General features: G+C 44.4%; 1 protein-coding gene and 1 non-coding gene across 2 annotated transcripts in view; one reads left to right on the top strand and one right to left on the bottom strand.

The window, feature by feature from the left end:
* Positions 1–24,072, bottom strand: part of HIPK2 (homeodomain interacting protein kinase 2) — a 120,681-nt gene that overhangs the window by 11,057 nt on the left and 85,552 nt on the right. Inside the window, 3 exon segments of the mRNA NM_001014769.1 lie at positions 8,760–9,041; positions 12,456–12,635; positions 15,335–15,477. Of these exon segments, the coding sequence (NP_001014769.1) occupies positions 8,760–9,041; positions 12,456–12,635; positions 15,335–15,477 (605 nt within the window).
* On the top strand, positions 19,263–19,369 carry LOC119869649. The gene has a single exon (XR_005371743.1). It is a non-coding gene; the product is annotated as a U6 spliceosomal RNA (small nuclear RNA).

The raw sequence follows: 24,072 nt of genomic DNA, 5'->3' as shown, positions 1-24,072 counted from the left end.
TGATGGGGCTGGATGACAGAACCGACTTCTTTGTGTATGTCTGCTGTGTACTAAGATGCTACCGAGGGGGATCCCTGGGTGGCGCAGCGGTTTGGCGCCTGCCTTTGGCCCAGGGCGCGATCTTGGAGACCCGGGATCGAATCCCACATCGGGCTCCCGGTGCATGGAGCCTGCTTCTCCCTCCACCTATGTCTCTGCCTCTCTCTCTCTGTGTGTGTGTGTGTGACTATCATAAATAAATAAAAATTAAAAAAAAAAATATGCTACCGAGGGCCCCTTCTCCCTCCATGCATACACCATCAAAGTGGTCCCAGGACCTGGGGAAAAGGCCCTGGAGGCTGTAACTCTGTACGGCGTCCAGTTCTGTAGGGGCTGCAGGGAGATGTGATGCCTGTCCTTCACTCTCGGCTTCTGTCATAGGTCATAGCCAGGTCTGCATAATTAACCCACATACACAGTGGCTTAGCAGGTCATCTTACCAAACACAGGTGTGTTCTGCTGCAGGCGCGCATGAAGAACAGAGGCTGGCTTCCAACCCCAGTCCTGGGAGCTGGTGTTCTGGTCCTGGCTCTACTGTCCATTCACTGGTGTGACCCTGGCCAGTGGCCTAGATATTAGTGTGACCCTAAACGTCCCTCCACTTCCAACCTGCTCTGACATCTATTGGGGAAGAGTGGCATGAAAGGATCCACTGCGAGGGTCCCCTAAAGACTCACTATTAAAGACATTTAAAATAAGATTTGGTTTACTCCTAATTTGGAGAGGAAATAGATGTCTATAGTAAGTGTGCCTTACATGTAGACCCAGACCTGGCCAATTCCTGCTGGCCAGATCTTCCTTGTGTTCCAAGTTGTTTCAAAAATGAGCAAATTAAACAGACACATGGACACATAGCCAAGCTGTAATAAAATTCAAATTTGGAAATTGTGGAGAAGCTTCAGCTCAGTAGGAGTAAGAATTTAAACACACAATGGGGCCGCTTCATGAACCAGTGAGCTTCTTGTCACCAAAGGATGGCTTGTTGGCAAGAATCTTTCAAGAGTTGATAGTTTAGTCTGGATGACCTGTGAGAATTTAGGGCCATCTCCTGCTGGAAACCCAACAGGTAGTGAGCCTTTCTACAGAGGCTGAGGATCCTGCATGTCAGTATCTTAATATCTATCAACGAGTGTGGGATAAAATCTCTATAAAACAGCTCATGGGTCCCATTCCTTTGTTTTCAGAGCTCATTATGCCTAATGAGCAAATAGGTATAACATAGTCCAGGGCTAATTTACCTACCTCTTTGGATTTGCTCGTGACAGGCTTGGAAAAGGTGAATTAATCTGATAGCTCTGTTTTTAATCTCTTCTGCTGTTAAAAACATCTCTGTGCTCTACCCGAATATACTATGCAGATTCGAGAACAAATGGGAAGCTGTTAAATGAGTCACTTTGAAAATGAGCATACATTTGACATTACCGCTCTGGGTTCTTTAGGCTCATATGTACTGATTCTACTGGGATTCATTCCACTACAGTGTCTAATTATTATTGATAGTTTATCAATCTCATTAATAATTGGTTAATGGAACTGAGAGAGAGGAGCAGAATGAGAAATATTTCCTCAAGTGTCCTCGGCCAGAACATCACTTCTGAATAAAGAACAAAGCTTCCAGAGTTCACAAATTGCTTTGTGTTGTCCTGGCGATAGCTGATTTTCATCATTTTAAAATGATGGAAAGAAATAAGGAGCTTGGAAGTAGAGAAATCAGCCCCAGTGGAGGAAGCCCTGCCGGAGGAGCGGACACAAGCCTGTGACTCCTGCCCTGTGGGGCCCTACCTGGAATGTGTCGCTGATTTCTAGTTGTCAATCTCAGTCAGCTTCAACCTTCGAGACCGGGGTCAAAACTCATCTCTACCAATAAACTTTACATGACTTACTTCACTGCCCTGATTTCCAGTCAATGCTGTGCATGAGAAACACCACTCTTCTCTTGCTGCAAACACTGATTAATAACCGCAGGTAACATTTGTTGGATGTACGACTACTGGTCGAAGGGCTCTGCACTGTCCCCCTGCTCCCCACTGCAAGACTGTAAAGAATGTTGTAATATACTGACTGCATGAGTACTTAACTGGAGATCTACCCTCTTAAAATTTTCAGCATACAATACAGTGCTGTTGACTAGGCTCTAAGTGTTGCCTAATTCAAGCGGACGGCAAGAGAGATCCCACTGCTTGATTCTATGAACTTGACTATTTTAGAAGCCTCTTGTTAAGAGGTTTTTTTTTTTTGCATATTGCAGAATTTCCCTCTTTTTTTTAAGGCTGACTAGAATTCCACCGTGTGTACATGCTGCATTTTCTTTACCCATTTGTCTGTGCACTCATTTGATGGACACGTAGGTTGTTTCCACATCTTGGCTATTGTGAATAATGCTGTGATGAACATGGATGTATAGTTATCGCCTCGAGGTCCTGATTTTGGTCTTTTGGATAAATTCTCAGAAGTGAATTGCTAGATCAATGATAGCTCTATAGTTAATTTTTCTGAGGAAACTCCATACTGTTTCCCAGAGTAGCTGCACCAGTTTGCATTTCATTTCCACCAAGAGTGTGCAAGGACTTGACCTTCCCTGTATTCTCATCCACACCTTCTTTTGTTCTTTTGCTAACAGCCATTCTGACAGGTGTAAGGGGATATTGTGGTTTTTATTTGTTTCCCCGATCATTAGTGATGCTGAGCATTTTTTCATATAGCTGTTGGCCACTTAGAGTCTTCTTTTAAGAAATATCTATTTAGGTCCTTAGCCCACTTTGTAGTCAGGTTATTAGGTTTTTTGCTGTTAAATTAACCTGGGCTTGCACTCACTTAGTCACTATGCATACTTTATCTTTTATCCTCCCCCCTCCTACTCACAAGCACTGAAAATGTAAATCAACTGTGCTCCTCCTCTGGTCCCAATGACAGTGGTCTTTTCTAAGCATGGGGCACGGGGCTGTTCGCAGGGGCAACTATCTCAGCTGATGGAGATGAGAGCTGCTGACCCGGCCACCTTCAAGGGGATGTGTATGGGTTGCTGTCCTGTTCCCATCCCCCTCCACCCAATTAGAGATACTTGGCTGAGTGCACTTTGTGAGCAGAGGGGCCAGAAGCCAATGTCTCCAGGCCAATGTGCTCCTTCCCATGTATCACACAGCTCTCAATTTAGAGTCATTAGGGAGAACAAAAAAAATCTACAATTTAAATTTGGTGCATACATTCAAGTTATATTATCCACACATTGATATCTATGTGTATGCCTCTCTCAATGCACATGCACACATGTACATATCACTGGGAAGATTTTCGCACATGACCATCTTCTAGAGAAATCAGAAGCAAGGAGTGGAAGGAGCCATGGGCCCAGTCCCCTACACACAGCAGGAGTAGGTATTCAATGTCCTTCCACTTCCTTCAGTGATCTGGCCACTGAGCATGGCTCTGACCTGTGGTAGCTAGCCATTTGCGCTCCGCCTCCTCCCCCTGCCCTAGGGAAGTTGTGACTTGTCAGTGAGGGCTCTGTAATGTGCTGAAGTGTCAGGACAGGCTGCTGGGGATAGTCAGGTGTGGTGTTGCTTCTTCAAAATGCAGCCCTTTCGTAAAATGCGGCCCTTAACCACACTACTCAACCTGCAGGGGTGTTTTGAAGGAACAAAAGGAGATGAAGAGGATGCGGTGAAGTCCACTTTGACAAAACATCCTCCCATCTCCTGAGAGGAGTCAGATGATTGAACTCTCTCCTTCAACCTTGGGATATCTGACAAGTCAACACTGCAAAACTACAAAGCCCTTCAAATGATACTGTGTGTTGGGTTCCTGTTTCTTCACTCCCGCTTATGAAGCAGGAGGAGGAGGAAAGGAGTGATGCAGTGGGTTGCAGGTGGCCATGGACACGGGGTCCGCTTTGAGTTGACTCTGCCTGTGTAATAATAAATGAGTGTGTGTGGGGATCCCTGGGTGGCGCAGCGGTTTGGCGCCTGCCTTTGGCCCAGGGCGCGATCCTGGAGACCCGGGATCGAATCCCACATCAGGCTCCCGGTGCATGGAGCCTGCTTCTTCCTCTGCCTGTGTCTCTGCCTCATTCTCTCTCTCTCTCTCTCTGTGACTATCACAAATAAATAAAAAAAATAAAAATAAAAAAAAAATAAATAAATGAGTGTGTGTGTTGCTCTCTGTTAAGCAGATGTTAGTTTTCCAGGCCAAAGCCTTTTGTGGAGCAGTTTATCAGTTTCCCGACTGTGCCTTTTAAATAGAGTAATTGCTCTAGATGTTCAATTTAGTATAAAGAACAACATTTTGGGTCAACTAGTTTTTATAAAACTATTTTAAGAATGATCCTTCTTCAAAATACTGGGGGATGCAAATGCATCAACTTTCTTCAAGTTTTTGTCTTGGTAACATTGGTTGTCGTACTCTGGAGCCGCTGCTCACACACACAAAGTGATGCTGAAAGGAACAGTGCCCCGATGACCACAGGAAAAGAAAACCTGGCTACCAGAAATATCCAGATAATTAAATGAATGAACAAATGAGCGAATAAGGAGACTGGACGAAATAGTTTCTAGTTGATTGGCTGAAGTGAGCCACTTTAGCGACACACTTTAAAAATTACCCTCATGACCGGAGGTTGTGTGGTACGGCCTTGAAAGGACAGTTTCAGACCAAGGCAAGGTTAGCAGAGGGTCTGAATAAGACATGCACCAATAAACTTTGTCCACAGAGATTTCAAGGGAGAGAAGATGGCTTATTCAGCACATATAGACAGTCGGATGCTGCTCTCATCAAAATCATTTATAAATGTTTAAAATCAGACTGGTTCTACTACTTCATCCTGGGGGACCCAGAAAAATACCAGTTTGGGTTTTCTATCTTTAGATAAATTCTCTAACCATAGCCACAGGGTCCCCTATTCCAACAGCAACTCACTGAGAAAAAGCAAGTTGCTGGGCTGTGTTGGCCTCCTCATTTTAAAATACTTTCTCGAAGAATCAGAAGAGCTGACCTCTGCCCTTCTTGCTGCTAGAGCTTCGGCACTCTGACCAACGCATGGCACCTGGTCAGGACTCGTGAACATACTGTGGATTCCCCACAGCCTTGGCCTGGTGCCCTGCACACAGTGGGCGTGACCGTGGGGGAACATGGAGGTGGTTGGAGGAGGGGGCAGGCCACAGTTTACATCTGTCGAATTAATGACTGAAGAGAAATCAGTTGTTTTTGCTAATAATCGAGACTGCTGTGTTTTCAACAGCATGGGAGCGGATTCCCGATTCTCCTATTTAGAATCTTCATCAATTAGGGCGAGTCACTCACCTTTCCTGGGTCTTAGCTTCCTCACCTATCAAATGGGAGTGGAACCACTTGCCTTGTACATCCCATCAAATGATGCATGGGACAGTGCAAATGAGAACACTTAGTGTTCTAAAGGGGAGGGGTCCCCTTTCATCTGCTCTCTCCCAGCCTGGCCTCTCTTGCTTTGGGGTCTTCCTCGTAAGTAGGAACTGCTGACCATCCTTCTGCTCTGGCAACTAACGGTGCCAAGTATTGGGGGTCAAGAGAAATAATTTTGCTTTGGCATTTGTCTAAAAATTCTAGGCACTGTCATCTGGTCCCAGAGATTTAGTGACACCCTCAATCAGGTCTAACATTGTGAGGATGCCATAATTTATCTCACGCTGGCTCTAAAAGACATTGGCATGCAGGCACTGCTATGTGATGCCACGATCACTATCCCTGTAGTGTCATCGCCCCCTTCACTCTTGACTTGCTGTGCTAAGGCTGCCTCATGTTAGGGCAAACAGTCAGCATTTTCGACAGAGTCAGGGTGCTAGTCCTGAGGTGAACAGCAAATAGGAAATGAGGTTGGGAACACAGCAGATCAGAATCAAGATGGACACAGTGCAGGAGAAATCAGGTTTGGGACAAGCAGGGAAGTCTTGCTTGTTCAAATGGGAACACTGACAGGCTAGAAAAGCTTCCAGCTGGATGGAGGTCCAGCGGCTCCCCGATAGGCTGCACTTGGGGGTACATCCTTGTTTTCCCAGGATGGATGCTTTCCTGTGAGCTCCTCAGTATCTCCTGAAGCTGACCACCTGCACTGAAGGGGAGACCCTCAGATCCTCTTTCTATTCTGGAATCCCTGTCAGCCTTGCCTCCCACTCTCACTTTGATCAGCTGCCCATCTGTGCTCCTGGTCCTACCAGCCTACCTCTGAGGCTCCGCTCCACCACCTGCCTCACTGGAATTGGCAGTTTCACCCCCTTGCTTACTTATCTACACCCTTTGGCCCTTTGACCTTAGAAAATCCCTTCTTCCCTTCTCTTTCCTTAAGCTACTTTCCCTTTGAAAATCCACAGTACTCTGCTAGTTATTACGGGGCTGATATTCCATTTTGGGTGATGATTTGTATGTGTCGTATCTCACTTACTACCCTGCAAACCTCCCAAGGACGGAGACTGTCTACCTTATTTATGTAACACTTGCATTCCTAGCATCCTATCTCACACTCGCAGGTCCAGTAAATATTTACTGTGTTGAATTTTATGATAATTCTGATTTTTAAGAACAAGTAATTATATTTCCTCCCCGTTTTTCTCTCCAAAATGTAGTCACGATAACATGATCACATTATACAGTGGTTTCTCTACAAATAAAACAGCTACGGGGTTCTGTTTTATCCTGCTCAGACTCAAGTACGCTTTCCTGTCTTCTTGGATCTTAAAACATTTTTTAAGGCAACAGTCATTCGGTCTCTCCAGAAAACGTGACCATCTCTCTCTGTGAGTTTCCTGTCACAACCAGACAGCTGGAGCCCTTCATGATTACTCTCTGGCTTCAATTTACAGTTCTCCTGTTCGGTGTAACATCTCAGGTGGGCCTCTGCATTTTTCATCTTATGAAGCTCTGGTCCTCAGCAGCCCGTGTCACTATTGGTGGTGGTTCCTCAATGTGCACCTGCCCCTTGACTTGCTCCCTGCCCTCCCCTGCTGCTAAGAATTTCAGTTTGGTTTCTCTCTGGGGCTGTGGGGATGGCCGCAGAAACAGTGTGTGTTCGGCCCTGGCAGCCGTGTGCCTGGTGGAGAGATCACTCTCTCATCCTCTTTCTTCTTCCTCAGACACAGTATTCAGTTCTCTTCTGAGCACATATGTTGAGGTTCTGTGTCAATTCAAATCTCATACTTAAAAAACGCTAGGGCCAATCTAGTTGATTGTCAGATTTTTAAATTGCTTTTTCTTTTCCCCAGCTGTAGCAAAGGGCTGTGTGGGGCTGCCTGGCCTGTTTTATGGCTAGTGTTACAAACATGTGGACCGGCTGCTCTGGGCTTAGAGAAGCCTTTCTCTTTGGGATGGGACCACCCGAGCCCACAATATTCCTGGGCTGGGGAGCATGGCGTGATGGTGAGGATGGAGTATTCACTCAACTTGGGGTTGTTATCAAAAATAGGGAGATGCCAGTCCCAGCACAGGTAGGTGGGGAGTGAGGAACTGTGTCTGGTGTCCCCAGTGCCATGGCCCCTCTGGCATGAATGATGGCAGGACCAGAATGGCTCTAAAACATCCTCTTCTGAGATGCACTGAGGACCAGGGCTGAGACATCAAACAAGGACAGGGGACACTGGAATGAGACATATACTAGTTCTCTCATGGAAAATAAGCAAAATACTGAGTTCATTATAAAGATGGGGAGGGGATAGCCCAGGCAGGAATAGCTATAGGGAAAGTGTTTTAATTAGCCTATCTGTACATTGAGTAATGATTTCAAGTGTAAGAATTTATTATTTAATCAAGAAGATTTGTGATTACTAATTAGTGACATTGTATCCAATCAGGAATTAATCATTGAGGCCTAATTGTGAATGATAAAGCTATGCCTAGTCGCGGTCTGTGTGCAGGCCGCTAGCGCTGGGCTCAGCAGTGGTGGGCCTCCCCCACCTTCCCTGACTCTTGGTCCCAGTCGGAGAGGCCAGCAGGCTGGAGATGGGGTTCTGAGGCTTTGGGATCTACAAGGCCCCAGGGCCCCTCGGGGTGCAGAAGGCCAGGGGACTGACTGTTCCAGAAGGGCATGGTCCAGGGGCTCATCAGGCAGCCCAAGTACAAACCGCACTCTATTCAGGTCTGGCTGGGAAATGCAGGACAACAGGCTTTGGTGCCAGGGTTAATAGTCTTGCAAATACAATAAATATTCCTTTCCTCTTCCCAGGAAGCATACACAGCGTAAAATGAGTTCTTGCTACTTTGGAATAAACAGTAATGCTCTCTGAGTGAAGAGCCAACTGGCAGTTTGAAAGATTGGGTTAATCAGACACAGAGAAATTTCTGATTAATTGGACAATTATTTCGAATTCTGAGAGCCAAGGCAATGCTAGAGAAATATCCTGACCAACTGGGAAAAAATTCAACAGCCCACGGCAGAGATTTTTAAGCTTACAGGAGTTGAGATACATTGGCACTGCATACAACTGGTCTCATCCCCCAAATGTATAGAGACTATAAGTGTTTTTCAAAACCAAAGTGATTCAAAATTATTTTGGCATTGAACAATTATGGAAAATCGGTCTGATATTCTCTTGAAATCACTCTAGGACTCTACGACATGGCAAAACCATAAAGTAGAGGCCAGGAGAGAGGGAGAGAGATCGTTGTGTCCAGATCCATGGAGCACTGTGTGTGTAAGCCAGCGGCACAGTGTGCCCCCCTGTCCTGCCCCTTCCTGCAGTCTCAAGGTGGCACGGCCTCACCTGGTGGGGGCATGCTTCTGTTCCTCCTCCTCGTCCGTGTCGCTGCTGATGGTGATGACGCTGACCGTGGGGCTGGGGGTGTCAGGAATGACAATCGTCTGCCGCTGCCGCTCCCTGGTGGTGCTGGAGGCCCCGTCGCCCCACCCGCACGTGACGGAGGAGCTGCAGGCCGGGCTGCTGTGCACCAGGGCGCAGCGGGGAGGCGTGTTCTCCTTGACGCGCTTGGACCGCTGAGGGGAGCTGATGGCCTGTGAGGAGGACACCTCACAGGTGGAGACGTTTCTGTAACGACACAGGCACACACGCTTGTGGAGGCCCCGCACCTCCTCCCAAGGAGCCCAACTGTCTAGAAACACCAGCTTTGCCAAATCTCCATTAAAAAGTTAGAAGTTCAGGGGGTGCCTGGTGGGGGGGCTTGGTAGGTTCAGCGTCTGCCTTTGGCTCAGGTCATGATCCTGGGGAACTGGGATGCAGCCCTGCTTTGGGCTCTCTGCTGGGGGGGAGGGGAGTCTGCTTCTCCCTCTCCCTTTGCCCCTCCACCTGCTTGTGTGCTTTCTCTCTTGTGCTGTCTCTCAAATAAATAAAATCTTAAAAAAAGAAGTTCAGAACATTCAGATGTTTTCTGTAACTGCAGAAATGGCTGCCTCTTGAGCTCTTTCTTTCAGCTACTTGCTACACAGATGGCGACAGCGACCTGGCTTCCCCTGGCCTCTGGTCTAGTGCCATGTGCCTATTCCCAGCAGGAGAAAGGGAGCAGCCAGGGGTCTCGGGAGAGGGAGAGGGCATGTATCCAGGATCGGGCTGTGGGAGCAGGTGCAGTGCACAGGGTCTCAGGGTTGCCGCCCCGCCCCCCCCCCATCTCAGGGTCAAGGTCTGACTTCCTGAGCTCTGCCCTGTCATTCTCCAAAAGTACATGGGTCTTGTTTTGAAGGGACTTGAAAGAAGGAAGCGTTATTTGCCACATAAAGCTTTGGTTTCCTTGCTGATGGCTGTTCTGCCACTTATGAAACTACAACACTCATGTCTTTGACATCTGAGCCTCATAGGAAGTTTACCAGTCTGTCTGAACTGTAACGGAAAAAGTGGGCAAAATGCAAGAGGAAAAGGCGTAAACAGGGAACTTTTAATCTTGATTTTGATCGACTCGAGACCCCTTATCAAATTAGTAAGCGTAGTTTCTGGTAATTTAAGGGAAAAAAATACCTACCTTTCTCCCTCCCCACCAACTCTTGCTGACCTTGGTTGTATCTGTACCATGAGAGCCTAACAAAACTTTTAAGACTCTTATGTGTCCTTGGAGATTCTAGCACTTTCTAGCTAAAAAGAAAGCAGGAAGATGAGAATAATTCTGTAGCTTTATTTAATTCTCTATCTAGCTGGTGTCAGGTATGTTGCTTGTGCCTTTCTGGGGGCTGGCAAGATTTTTTTCTTAAGATTTTATTTATTCATTTAAGAGAGAGAGAGAGAAAGAACGAGAGAGAGCACAAGTGAGAGGAAGGAGCAGGCTCCCCATTGAGCAGGGAGCCCAATGTGGGGCTCGATCTCAGGACCTCAGGACAACCACCCGAGCCCAAGGCAGATGCCCCACACAACTGGGCCACCAAGGCACCCCACAATAAGTTTTACTGATAAGATTGTTCCACTGTTTGCACTTAGCATAAACCTGTAAATTTATTATTGTTACCATGTTGCAACTTTGAGATGATGTTTTCACCACTTCAGCAGTTAAAGTATCTCCACTTGCTGTTGTTGAAGCAAAGTGTGCCTGGGTGCACCACCCAACAAGGGAGAACCTTCTGTTTTCCTTAAGGCATTGGTCTTAAAAATAGGCAAATACAAAACTTTCTGTATAATTATGTTGATCTTGAAATGCACTGGCAATAAGCCTTCATAAAGCCAGCTGGGGGGGGGGGGGATGAGCAGGCAAGAGGGAAGGACTTGTCAACAGGTTGGGAGGCTAAGCGTTCTTACTGCCCCTACTTGACAAAGTGAGCCATGAGGATGCCGAAACTCAGCCCAGGGTCAGACTGGTATTGTGTGATCACCCACACAGTTGGCCAGGACAGAGCAAAGGGTTAAGATGGTGGCCTCTGTCGCCACCCAATCTAATAATGACATGGGTGTGTTGTCACAGGGCTGCCACAGATCTGAGATGAATTTCCCTGAGTTGTCAGAAACACCCAAATAAAGAATCTTGAAGAAGAATGACAACTCAAAGGAAGTCAACTCTTGGGTTAATCTTCAAAAGAGAATGAAAAAAAAAAAAAAAAAAAAGGGCAAGCCTTGTTTTTGGCACCGGGTTGGATGAGGAAGTAGGAAACCAAAAATCACTAGACAGTTTATATCCTGGACTTTTTTACTTTGATTAACCTATTCCAAATAAGCAATTAAGTGCTTCCAGGTCAGTGACTCTGGAGAAAAACAGAGGAGCAATTCTGCAGCTACGCAATCTTGATCACAATTTTTTTTTTTTTTTTAATTTGGAGCTCTCTTGTTTTTTGTAATAATCAAGCTTATTGAGGTATAATTCACACATAATAAAAGTCGCCCTTTGGAAATGTTTGATGAGCTTTGACAAATGTACTTGTAGCTCCTGCCAATCCAGAGAACTTTGTCATCACCCTGAGAGATCCCTGATGCTCCTTCCCTTCCACTGTTTCCCCCCCACCCCCGTAGTCCCTGGCAACTCCTGATCTAGTCTTGCCTTTTCCAAAATGCCATATAAATGGGCTCATGCAGTATGTGGCCTTTTTCTTGTCTTGATTTTTTAAAAAAAGATTTTATTTATTTATTCATGAAAGACACAGAGAGAGAGAGGCAGAGACACAGGCAGAAGGAGAAGCAGGGTCCCTGTGGGGAGCCCGACGTGGGACTCGATCCCGGGACACTGGGGATCACGCCCTGGGCCGAAGGCAGCCGCTCACCTGCTGAGCCCCACAAGGCCTCCCTCGGTCTTGATTTTTAAGAGTTCATTGTGATGAGACTGGATTGAAATGGAACCAGAGAGATTATTCTGGAGGTAATGTCTTGGATTAACCGCAATTATTGCGTCTACTTGAAGCAGCAGCTAAATGAGTCATATTTCTGACCTTCGAATTCAAAGAAAGCCTATTTCTCTCCCGTTTTAAAAAATAACATTATTATGATTTCCAAAGTGCAACTTCAGAGGCGAGTCTGTTTTTTTTTTTTTTTTTTTTTTCTTACAGAAGTGAAACGACACGAACGGGCGGCCCAGGTGGCTCAGCGGTTTAGCGCCACCTTCAGCCCAGGGCGTGATCCTGGAGACCCAGGATCGAGTCCCACGTCGGGCTCCCTGCGTGGAGCCTGCTTCTCCCTCGGCCTGTGTCTGCCTCTCTCTCTCTCTGTGTGTCTCATGAATAAATAAATACAAATCTTAAAAAAAAAAAAAAAAGAAAGAAAGAAAAGAAAAGGCAGGAACGGCTTCAGAGCCAGTCGCTGAGCCCGCAGTCCCGGCCCTCCCCGGTGGTGCGGCAGGGCAGGGCAGGGCAGGGCAGGGCAGGGCAGGGCAGGGCAGCCGAGCGAGGTGAGGGCCTCCTTCGAGCCCCAGCCCGTCGGCGGCGGCCGGGCACATTCTGCGGGCCGCTGCCTGTCTCGTGCCTGGGACGCAGCGGCCGTGCGGAGGCTCCCGAGCGCCGGGGCTTCGCGCCCCAGAGGAGGCCGCCGCTCACCACCCACCTGGCAGAGGACTGGTGCTGCTTGCTCTTCCGGGAGGAGGTGGTGCTGGTTGGCTGCTGCCGCATCACGTGGGCCACGCCCACATTCAAGGGCTGGGCGGCGGGGAGGGTCACATGACCAGTCAACAGCGCGGGCTGCTGCATGATGGGATTGTAATGGCTGCCGTGAGCGTGCGTGTTCCTGAGTGGGAGGCGGGAAAACAAGGCTCTTTTATTGGTTTGAAACATATGCGGCTTTTTTAAAAGATGAAAGTCCCCCCCCTCCCCAATTAAAAGCCATTAAAAAAAAAAAAAAGCCGGTCCTCACGAGCTCATGGGGTTGAAGAGATGAGCTCGTCAGGTGGTTTAGGGGCTGCTCTGAAGGAGTTCGCAGGAGCACAGTCGGTGAGTGAGGAGGAGGGCACTGCAACTGGGAAGAATGCAAGCTGCGAGTTCAGCTTACGTTCTGGGGAGAGGAGACAAATACTCCTCCCTCCACCTTTCAAGGTCCCCAACCAGGTGACCTGTGCATTTTATTTTAAACCTACAAGTGCCTTTAATGGGTTCTTGCGCTCTGTGACGTAGGGTGTCTGTGGCAATGCCATTTTGTAAGTGAGAAATTCATAGCTTATGTTTAAAACAAAAAAAAAAACAAACCCTTGAAATCTAGGCGTTGTAATGTTTCTGCTGTTTGGAAATGTTGACATTCTTTTGAATTCTTTCCGTGGCTCGCACGAGGCTCAGGCATGTAGCAGCTGATCAGTTAATTACATGCTTGCTGGATGGACAGATTAACCTGAAGGTTGACTAGACGTGTATAGAATTTGGTACTAAGTCAAAATTAATAAAGAGTCAGACGCATGGTGATAGAAGTCCTACTGGCAGCCATTATCCTCAAAGTGGGTTCTCTTTCCAAGTTTTAGGATCTGGGTTGTGGTGGAGCTCAAAGGCTTGTTTTCCCACAGAAATATTAAAAGTGGTAATCGATTAATTCAGAGACTTGGCCATGAGAGCCCACTGAGCTCATAATAAAATTAAAAAGTTAAAGGAGAATTTCTTTGCATTTAGAAAATATTATGAAATTCATCATTGCAAGTTGAGGGAAAGATGAAAGGAAAAAAAAAAGTAGGTAGCCACTTTTGTCAAGATTTTGATACTGTCTTTTGGACATTAGCATTTAGAAACTGTTGTTACAGCTGCTTTGCAGTTGCTGTTTCTTCTCCAGACATGGCATTCTTTTGATGTAAGTCTAGCATCAGTACTTCTCTTTTGTTTATTAGCCATGATTATGGATGTTCTTTGGCCCATGCATGAAATGGAGAAGAGACTGCAAAGAAAGTTGGCTTTAAGCGTTTCTCCTGTGGTAACCAGGTAAGAGCTAAGGAGGGAGGAGGAATAGGAAAATCTGTGTGAGTAGGTGAGTTTTGCTGGAATTAAGTGAGCTATATAAATGTTGAAAGACAAGGGGAAAAAGTAGCATAGGATGTATGTGTGGTCTTTTAGGAGAAAAGGGGGTGAGAAAAACAGTGGTTGGATCGGTATCCACTTGGTTGCTGTTCCTAGTGAGCTGGGGAGGAAAGGCAGCCTCACCCAGCATGAGCCCATGTGAATGGGGGAAGGGAAGAGAACTGATGATTTATTGCCCGTCATGTACCAGGTGCCAATATAATACAGGTGAGATACAGGTCACCTGCTTTGTATTCTATCTTTATTTAAACTTCCCAGCAATTCCGTGAGATAGGATTCTCCCCACTTTACTGAGGGAGATACTGAGATTCATAGAGGTTAAGCAACTTGACCCAGGTCATACAGAGCCAGAATTGAACCCGGTTTTACCTTCTTTGAAAGAGCTTCCAATGAGTGGGGGTGGACGTGGTGGGTGTTGTCAGTGGGAAGTGAGTGGTGCTGCAGGAGAGAGCCTGTGTCAGGAGATTAAATGGAGGACTAGAGGGAGCTGCATTTGAAGCCTGACTGGGAAGGCTTCTCTCTCCACCCCCCCTTCGTTTTTACAGAGAGCTCTTCATTCACAATAGCCTTCTAGACAAAAAAAGAACTTCAGGGAGGCTCCGTGGTTGGGTATGGAGACTGTCAAAAGATGGGGGGATGCCCTGATGTTTGTATGGAGAGAGCCTGGAGGGTCATGGGAAGCTGGTGAAGGAGGCACAGTGATGGTGCTGGAATGGTATGGTGGAGAGAACAAGGAAAAGTGCAAAGTGGCCATAGAAACAAAGGTGCAAGGTGTTGGTGAGAAAGTCAGTGAGTAGGACGGTGGGGTGCTGGAAACAGATACAGGGGGTGTGGTGTACTGGTAGCTGTCAGCCGCAGGCCTCTGGGGTCTGTGGAAAAAGGACTTTGAGCTCTCAGATATGACTATTCACCGAAGAGACACATGCAGCAAACATGTGATAGTTTACCCTTCCAAGTAAGCCCCATTCTGTCAAGCTTTCCCCTGACAGGTCAGATACAATTCCAGTGTGCCCATGTCTCAAAACACTTTGAGAACACCTTCTAGAATTGCTTAGGAGCCTCAGGAACTCCCGTCTGCAGTCTTTAACTGCTGACACATCTTTGTTTTTTTGGGAGTGGAATTTAATTCTGAGACACAAACCAAAAATCATCCAGAGGCAAGTCCATGAATTACACTGGTGATCAAACGATGTAACTGAATTTATGGTTGAAAATGGCAACTGACCATAAAGTAATGATGCTGATTTTCTTAATATCCTGGTACATTTATTTAAAAATTAACTCCCATTACACTGCAGTCATATTCCACATAATCTTTTTAATTTAAAAAGTTCTCAACAAACCACAGAATTCACAGTACAGGCTAGCCCGGCAGCTCTCTGGATGAGCAGCGGACATGCCTCCCATCCCAGACATACCTACTTTGCTGCTTACCTCCAGTCAGCCAACTGCTGGGTGCCTGCCATGGTCTCGGGAATCACAGTTGCGTGCTGCACGGATGTGTGGGTGGCCACTCCGGTCAACTGCTGCCATGCCGGGGGAAGCAGGATTTGCTGGGTCCCACTTGGCCAGGCCTGCTGTAGAGCAGAGGATGTGTGCCATCAATATGTGTGTTAATCACATAATCTGTCTGCCTGAGTCAAGTCCTTATTGTGTGCCCAGGGTTGTGGTAGACCCTGTAATGAGTGTGAAAATGGAGACCTGGTTGCAAAAATTAAGTTACGGGGAGATAAAATTAACATCTGTGACCTACCTACATAGAAGATAAAAAGTAGTACATGAGCAAAGAGTCGTATGGAAGGGACTTATTTGTGTGGAAGAATGATTTGTTTATAAATTTGCTTTAAGAACAATACTCAAAGTTTCCAAAAGTTCACTTATATTGGGCCACACAAAGGTAACTTTTTGCCCTCAAGAAATTTTCCATCTAATATCCTTTATTTATATTTTGCCTTTTTATTAATTAGAATCTAGACCTCCAACTTGTGTGATCTGAATCTAAAGTAACATAATTCTGGGGCGCCTGGGTGGCTCAGTCAGTTAAGCGTCTGCCTTCAGCTCAGGTCATGATCCCAGGGTCCTCGGATCAAGCCCTACATTGGGCACCTTGCTCGGAGGGGAGCCTGCTTCTCCCTCTCCCTCTGCTTGTACTCTCTGTCAAATAAATAAATAAAAGTTTAAAAAAATAAAGTAACATAATTCTGAGATCACCAGATACTTACCCACATCAGAGAGCAAGCATCAAGTAAAATTCTTAGCTGGGACCCTAAGCTTAATTGAGAATTACCTTGATCCATCAAAGCAAAAATGAGATGTAGTTAGAAAGTCAGATTGATTCTTCATAAATGTTAAGCTTTTTCTAAGAACTCTAAAATGAACTTTACTTATTTTTTTTCCTTGAATAGAGTCACTGGGGGCAGGAGGGTGTTTGGGGTACCAAGCTTTCTATATCTTCAGTCACTTTTCTGCTTGCCTCTGGTTTATTCGATGATTCAGACTGAACACAGCTGTCCAAACTTGGACACTTAAAGGAATACCACTGTGGTAAAATACTTCTTGGGCGGGTCAAGAATTTAAAGATCCAGTTACTTGTTCTTTGCATTGGGCTGGGTATCACTAACCTTGGATAATTTATTTAATATAGTGCTCCACAAACTGCATCTTTAATATGTGTGTTTTGGCTCATATGTACTAACAAGCACTTCTGGAAATGAATCACAAACTTGAGTCAGAGCTTAACAAACAGTGATGTGTATAAAATGATACAACGACATTTTAGATCTGAGTGGCGGGTTCACCTGGTCCAGCCCTCTCAGGGGGCAGATGAGACCCCGTGAGATCTCTTATACCTTTTTCACATTGCCTGTTTGCTTTTTTTTTTTTTTTCCTGTTTGCATATTGGTGTGTTTTGATACAGGCAAAAAGCTCAGGGACCAGTTTATATAGTAAGTGCTTAATTAATAAATATTTGTTGATAAAATGAAAGAAGCAATTTGACCAAGGCAATTAATTACAGTTAACTATATTTCAAGTTTACTGAATTCAGATACAGCAGAAAAATAACTGATTAAAACAGTTTATGCGCTCAAAAAGTTAAATGAGTGACAATTTCATTGGCATAAGATTTATACTGACTTTGAGACTCACTTCAGCTTTCATGAAAAGCATGTGTTCTGACTGTTATACTTTAAAAAAATAAATCTTGATATTAAGCCAAGGACATCATTTTTTCCCTCTACTTCCTTAAAATGGATAACATTTTACCTCAGAGAGAGAGAAGTGTAAAGGCTGTTTTAATTTTTGACCCTCTCAGTGAATGACAGGTTCGACTCAGGTGAGATGATACTTCACACTTGTGTAATTACTTGTACACACTTATGTAAACTTATAATTTATTACTACTTTAGATAAGATTAGAGCCAATACATTTTTTAAAAGATTCTATTTATTCATTTGAGAGAAAGAGAGAGAGAGAAGCACAAGCAGGGGAGAGGCAGAGGGAGAGGGAGAAGCAGGCTCCAGGGAGCCTGATGCGGGGCTCAATCCCATACCCTGAGATCATAACCTGAGCCAAAATCAAGAGTCGGACGCTCAACCAATGGAGCCACACAGGTACCCCAAGTTTCTGACTTCATCTCTTTTTTTTAGGATTCTATTTATTTATTCATGAGAGACACACAGAGAGAGGCAGAGACACAGGCAGAGGGAGAAGCAGGCTCCATGCAGGGAGCCCGACGTGGGACTTGATCTAGGGACTCCAGGATCACACCCTGGGCTGGAGGCGGCGCTAAACCACTGAGCCACCTGGGCTGCCCTCTGACTTCATCTTAACACCAGTTCTGTGAGGTAAGGGCTGTTTTTCTCCCCATTTGTTAGATGGGTAAACTGAACAGCAGAGAGGCTAAATAACCTTCCCAGAAATATAGTAAATTAAATATTTATTGCTCTTTGTAGCAACTGAAATGATAGCAAAGGAATAAAACAATACAGAGATCCATAAGGACAAAGACAATAACAGTTAACAAAATCCTGGAAGCTGGAAAACAGAAGGGCAATTACTGAGTTAGAAGACTAGGAAATCTACAGGCAAGTCTGCACATTAAACCATGACATTCCTTTACTCCTCAGTTTGCAGACCCTGGTGGGTGGAGGATTCTCTCTAGGAAAACTGAGAGTCCAAGAGAAAAAACTATGGATACGTTGGAGGATCAGGAAATTTGCCAATGAAAATGCTGGGCTCGGGGCACCCGGGTGGCTCAGCAGTTAGCATCTGCCTTTGGCACAGGTTGTGATCCTGGGGTCCTGGGGTCGGGCTCTCCACAGGGAGCCTGCTTCTCCCCCTGCCTGTGCCTCTGCCCCTCCCTGTGTGTGTCTTATGAATAAATAGATAAAATCTAAAAAAAAAAAAAAAAAAAGGAAAATGCAGGGCTCATTCCTTTTCAGACTAGAGAGAAGCCCTCATTCAATAGTCCTTTCCCTCCTGTAGCTTTCAAATTAGTTTTTTGTGCTTCAGTCTTAGAAATGAATGAATAGCCAAGGATAACCAGATATTAAAGGTAGCTTCTAACATGGAAGAGTCTAAAACAAAAAAAGAAACTCAGAGAAAACAAAAACAGTGTAGAAATCAGAAGAAAATTTCCAAAAACTGGGCAGCCCCGGTGGCTCAGCGGTTTAGCACTGCCTTCAGCCCAGGGTGTGATCCTGGAGACCTTGGATCAAGTCCCACATTGGGCTCCCGGCATGGGGCTTGCTTCTCCCTCTGCCTGTGTCTCTGCCTCTCTCTCTCTGTCTCTCATGAATAAATAAATAAAAATTCTTAAAAAAAATTTTTGCAAAAACTTAAACTGTCCTTACAGAGTCAAAAAAAAAAAAAAAGTGTGTGTGTGTATACATACAGATGAAACATCATATACAGGAATATATATCTATATCTCCATATCTATATTCAGAGAATAAGAATTCTTAGAAATGAGAACAAGTTAATTCCATAGAAGGTTTTAATTTTTGTAAATTAAAAATTTTTTAAAGATCTTATTTATTCATGAGAGATAGAGAGAGGCAGAGACATAGGCAGAGGGAGAAGCTCCTCCTTGTGGGGAGCCTGATGTGGGACTCGATCTCAGGACCCCAGGATTACGATGTGAGCCAAATGCAGATACTCAACCACTGAGTCACCCAGGCATCCCTCCATAGAAGGTATTTTTAAAAAAGTTGAGAAAATGTCTTGGAAAGAACAGCAGATAGAACAGAGAGAGAAATGGGAAAAAAGATGAAAATCATTAGATTTTTTTTTTTTTTTAAATCATTAGATTAATTCAGAAGTACCAACACCCAATTAATTACCACATAGAGGAAACAGAAAGTGCTGGCTTGGGCAGCACATATACTAAAATTGGAACAATACGGAGAAAATAAGCATGGCCCCTGCAAAAGGATGACACACAAATTCATGAAGCATTCCTTATTGAAAAAAAGGAGGAGAAACAGAGAAAGTAGAAGGGAAAAAATTAAAAGTAAAGAGAAAGAAAAACTTCTAGACTAAAAGGGCAGTGTCCAAGACAATGTGTGAAAAAAGACCCATGAGGAAGCATATAGTCATGAAATTTCAGACCACCATAGGAGAGTCTTAAGAGTCTTAACCCAATGAAAAAATGAAACCACCATTAACTCCAGAAAAAAACAAGAAGCATAGGAAAGGAACAGAATCCTAATATGTTATGAGGCTCAGCTGAGAATAATATTATATACTAATGATAATAATTATGTAAATAATGCAAAATGGTTGAATAAGAAACTTCTATGGGAGGAATGGGAGAAAGGAAGAGAGAGTGAGAGACAGAGTGCATGACTAGGTGGGTACTGTGAGGATGGGGTGGGCTAAGTCTTCATCTTCCACAGCAGGAAGACAACTGATACCCAAAATGGAAATAGTAGTAAAAATTAGTGTCAGCATGTTATTTAGAAACTTGGGAGTTAAATAACAAAACAAAACAGTTAAAAAGTTATTTTGGGGGATTGGGAAGTGGGAATGGGATAGAGCAAGAGCTACTATTTTCTAGTAAATTTGTGGACTCATGTAACTTTAAAAATCAGGTATATATATTATTTTGAAAGAAAAATTGAATTAAAAAATAACTTCCTTTTGGATAAATTCAAAAGTCCTATAGCTGGTAGGTGGTGGGACTGGCCTCTGACTTGTAGGCAATCAAATTCTAGAGTCCATGCTCTCAGCTAGCATACTGCCTCTCTTTATGGAGAGGATACACAGAAATGATGGCTCTGTTGAGGGCCAGGGACTTGTGGTAAATGCATAAAAGTAGCATGGAAAAGTCTTTATTCAGTAACAATTCAAGCAGCATGCAAGACAGAAGCAGACAGCAAGACAGAATGGTTGGACAGACTGGTTGCTGAAAATGTTACCAGAGGAGGTTTTGAATGAGAAGCATTGAAGTTTGTAATTTGGACAGTTTAAGAAGTTCCAGCCAAATGTTTGTCCTTAGGGAAATGTTTAAAGGGATTCAGGTGCTATGACTGGACTGGCTAGGAGAGGGCAAAAACCATTGTGGAAGGCTACAGTCTACAAGGATATGGCAAACAGGAGTCTCCACGTTTTGGGAGGTGGGAGGGCACTCAGAATTTTTGTTCCAGCCTTTCTAGTATTCAAAGGGGGTTTTGGATCCTGGCATTTGGAAAATGAGATAAATTCAATATTGTCTCATTCAAGAACTGGATTTCCCACCTCTCTACCTTTACCCACTCATTCACAATTCCTGATGGTGGTCAATATGCAAGCTCTGGCTCGAGGCTTGGGAGGACAGGGGTGACAGTACCGACAAGGCTGTACTCGTAAGGACAGTCTGTGACGCTCACTTCCAGATCACTGAAACAAGAGGGTGTGATTTCACTCCAGCTTTACATGCACACATCCTTGGGGCACCCCAGAGAGATGGTTTCCCTTTGAAGGATGTGGGATGCTGCTCGAAGGTGGGGAGGAAAAGGCAAAGCAAATAAAATGAACACAAGGAATGGATTCAAAAGACTCCGACTCTAAAGTTTCACAAGTAAAATCCTTGGAGAACTTTAAATTTTAGTAAAAAGAATGATACCCACTTTTTGGATATACTTAATAATATTTGGAGTGCCTTTGCCTGATACCTAGAAATTTACCCAGAGAAAAATGAAGGCACTAGTTTAAATGTTTAGTTATTGAAGTTAGCTTACTTTCGTCCTTTGAAGGGACCACTTAAAAATACCTAGGAGAGAGCTGCACCCTTCTAGGTTAACATCCTGGCATAGATTAAGTGACAGAGAACGAAAAAGCAACCGATGGACAGAAAGACACATGGTGATACTGGATAGCACAGGAAGTTCTTTTAACCCAATATAAGAAATCTTTGCATGTCAAGCCACATTGGTCTACCATGCCCTTTTTAATAGCTACACAGTGTTCCATTTTATGCACACACATCAATTTATCTAACAAATCTCCTGCTGATGAACATTCAAATTGCTTCTAGTAGGTCCCTGTTAGAAACACTGTAGTGACTAAACTCTTTGTACAAGTATTTTTTTGTTCCCTCTCCCAATTACACCTTTAGATTAAATCCACTCGGGAGATTTACAGCACTCTAGGGACTCTTTTTCAAGTAGGCAAAAAGGTACAGCTCTTTCCTGCTATGAATAAAGGATAAACAAATTCAGAAATGCTGAGCCTACTGGTTTTCACCAAACTGAATAATGAAGAATGTCTAGATAACTAAGAAGAATGTTAATTACTGTTTCTTTCAGAACTGATTTCTGGCCTGCCAGGGTTAAGTGGGCAAACAAAAAAGATCTGTAAGTATGTGTGAATTCTATAGGTTCTGGCTCACAGAGGAGGAGCACTGGGAGGCTCATCTGGATTTCTGCCACTCAGAGAAAATAGGAACAAGCTCCTTGGCCCCTGAAGTGAGCTTGCAGTTCTTTCTCTTGGTCCTTCTTGGCTTTTTCCAACCTCCCTACTACCAAACTGTGTGAGCAAAAGGAAGCTATGAGGACCAGTGGGAGAGGTAGAAGTAGAGGGTCTGCGTTAAATACAGAAGGTTCTATGTATAAACTTTCAGCAACACAACTTTGTGTGCCATCAGAAGCTGGTGTCAGTGGTCACTGGAGTGTCATTCTTGACTTAAGAACAGAGATGAAGAATAGTTAATATCCACTTTTAACAAGCTGTTCCAGAACATAGAAGGAGAGGGTAAGAATATCCAACATATTTTATGAGACTGGGGGTGACCTCGATGTTCAAATTAGATAAGGATTCTATAAGAGAGAGAAATTATATGCCATTTCTCACTTCCGAACAGACGCAAAAACACTAACCGTGGTATTTACCAACAATCCAGTATTGAAAAGCATAAAAGCCTAACAAACAAATATGATCAAATAAAGCTCATCTCAGAAATGTAAGGATAGTTTAACATTAAAAATCTGTTAATGGGGGCACCTGGGTGGCTCAGTGGTTGAGCGTCTTCGGCTCAGGGCGTGATCCAGGGGTCCTAGGATCGAGTCCCACATCGGGCTCCCAGGAGGGAGCCTGCTTCTCCCTCTGCCTGTGTCTTAGCCTCTCTCTGTGTGCCTCTCATGAGGAAATAAATAAAATCTCACAAAATAAGGTATTTTAAAAAAACCTGTTAATGTAACTTTTCACATTAGCAGATGAATTAACAAAAAAACCACATGAGTATTTTAACAGATGCAAAAAGAGCATGTGATACAACTCAGTTCATGCCCCAGGTGGGGAACTCCTGCTCAGCAGGAAGTCTCCCTGTTTTGTTGCCCCTCCCTGCTGCTCGTGCTCTCTCTCTCAAAGTATTTTATTTTTAAAAATATTTATTTGAGAAGGGGAGGGGCAAAAGGAGAGGGAAAAGCAGGCTCCCGGCTGAGCAGCGAGCCAGATGCAGGGCTTGATCCCAGGACCTAGAGATCAGGACTGAGCTGTAGGCAGATGCCTAACCAACTGAGCCACAGACACACCCCTAAATAAAACCGTAAAAGGACTACTAGATAACAAACTCAATAGGCCAAGGTCAGGTTTCATCCTAGAAACCAAAAACAGATAATTGGAAAATAAAATTAATAAAATTATTAATAGCAACAAAACCTGTAAAATATTTCACAACTATTCCAACAAAAGAAACCTTTAATGAAAAGAGTACAAGATAAATATAGTTATGCTGTGTTCATGCATGAAATTACTGAATACTGTAAGGATGTCAGCTTTTCCTCAAGTAAATATAAATTTATCCCAAGCCCGGCAAATACACATCAGGGCTTTTTGTTTTGAAGACAGTTGCTAACTGCTGTGTGATTCTGAGCCAGTGCTTGTTTTGTTTGTAAGAGTGACGGTTAGAGGCGCCTGGGTGGCTCAGTTGGTTAAGCGTCTGCCTTCAGCTCAGTCATGATCTCAGAGTCCTAGGATCGAGTCCCTCATTGGGCTCCTTGCTCAGTGAGGAGTCTGCTTCTTCCTTTCCCTCTGCCCCTCCTCCTCCCCCATTCTCTAATAAAATCTTAAAAAAAAAAAGTGATGGTTAAATTCATATGGAAATGAAGAGACAAGGATAGCAGGGAAATTTTGAAGAATGAAGTGGGAATAGGACTTTCCCTACCAGACCACAAAACATGTGTTAGTTGTAATAGTTAAGACAGCAAGACATTAGAAAGACCAATGGAATAGAGAGCCCAGACAGACCTATGCAATTCCATTATTAAAATTAAAACCCCTGGGCAGCCCTGGTGGCTCAGCGGTTTACTGCCGCCTTCAGCCCAGGGTGTGATCCTGGAGACCCAGGATCGAGTCCCACGTCAGGCTCCCTGCATGGAGCCTGCTTCTCCCTCTGCCTGTGTCTCTGCCTCTCTCTCTACCTGTGTCTTTCATGAATAAATAAATAAAATATTTAAAAAAAATTAAAACCCCAAACTTCTGGTTCAACATAAGATACCATAAATAAAGTGTCTGTAGGAACACTTTGAGAAAAGGCTTTGGGAACCTACCTTGTTTTAAAATAAGTGTGCCTTCAAACTAACAACATTTAGGTTAAGCTGTCCTTGCTGCCCAGTGATGGAAATGATTATGTAGAAACAGTATAGCCTGGTGGTTGAACACAGATGCCAGCATCAGACTCCAGGGTTGGTGT

The sequence above is a fragment of the Canis lupus genome, chromosome 16, assembly GCF_011100685.1.
Source record: "Canis lupus familiaris isolate Mischka breed German Shepherd chromosome 16, alternate assembly UU_Cfam_GSD_1.0, whole genome shotgun sequence".
NCBI lineage: Eukaryota > Metazoa > Chordata > Mammalia > Carnivora > Canidae > Canis > Canis lupus.
The sequence above is the reverse complement of the archived record's forward strand: the minus strand, read 5'-3'. Positions and strand labels throughout refer to the sequence as shown.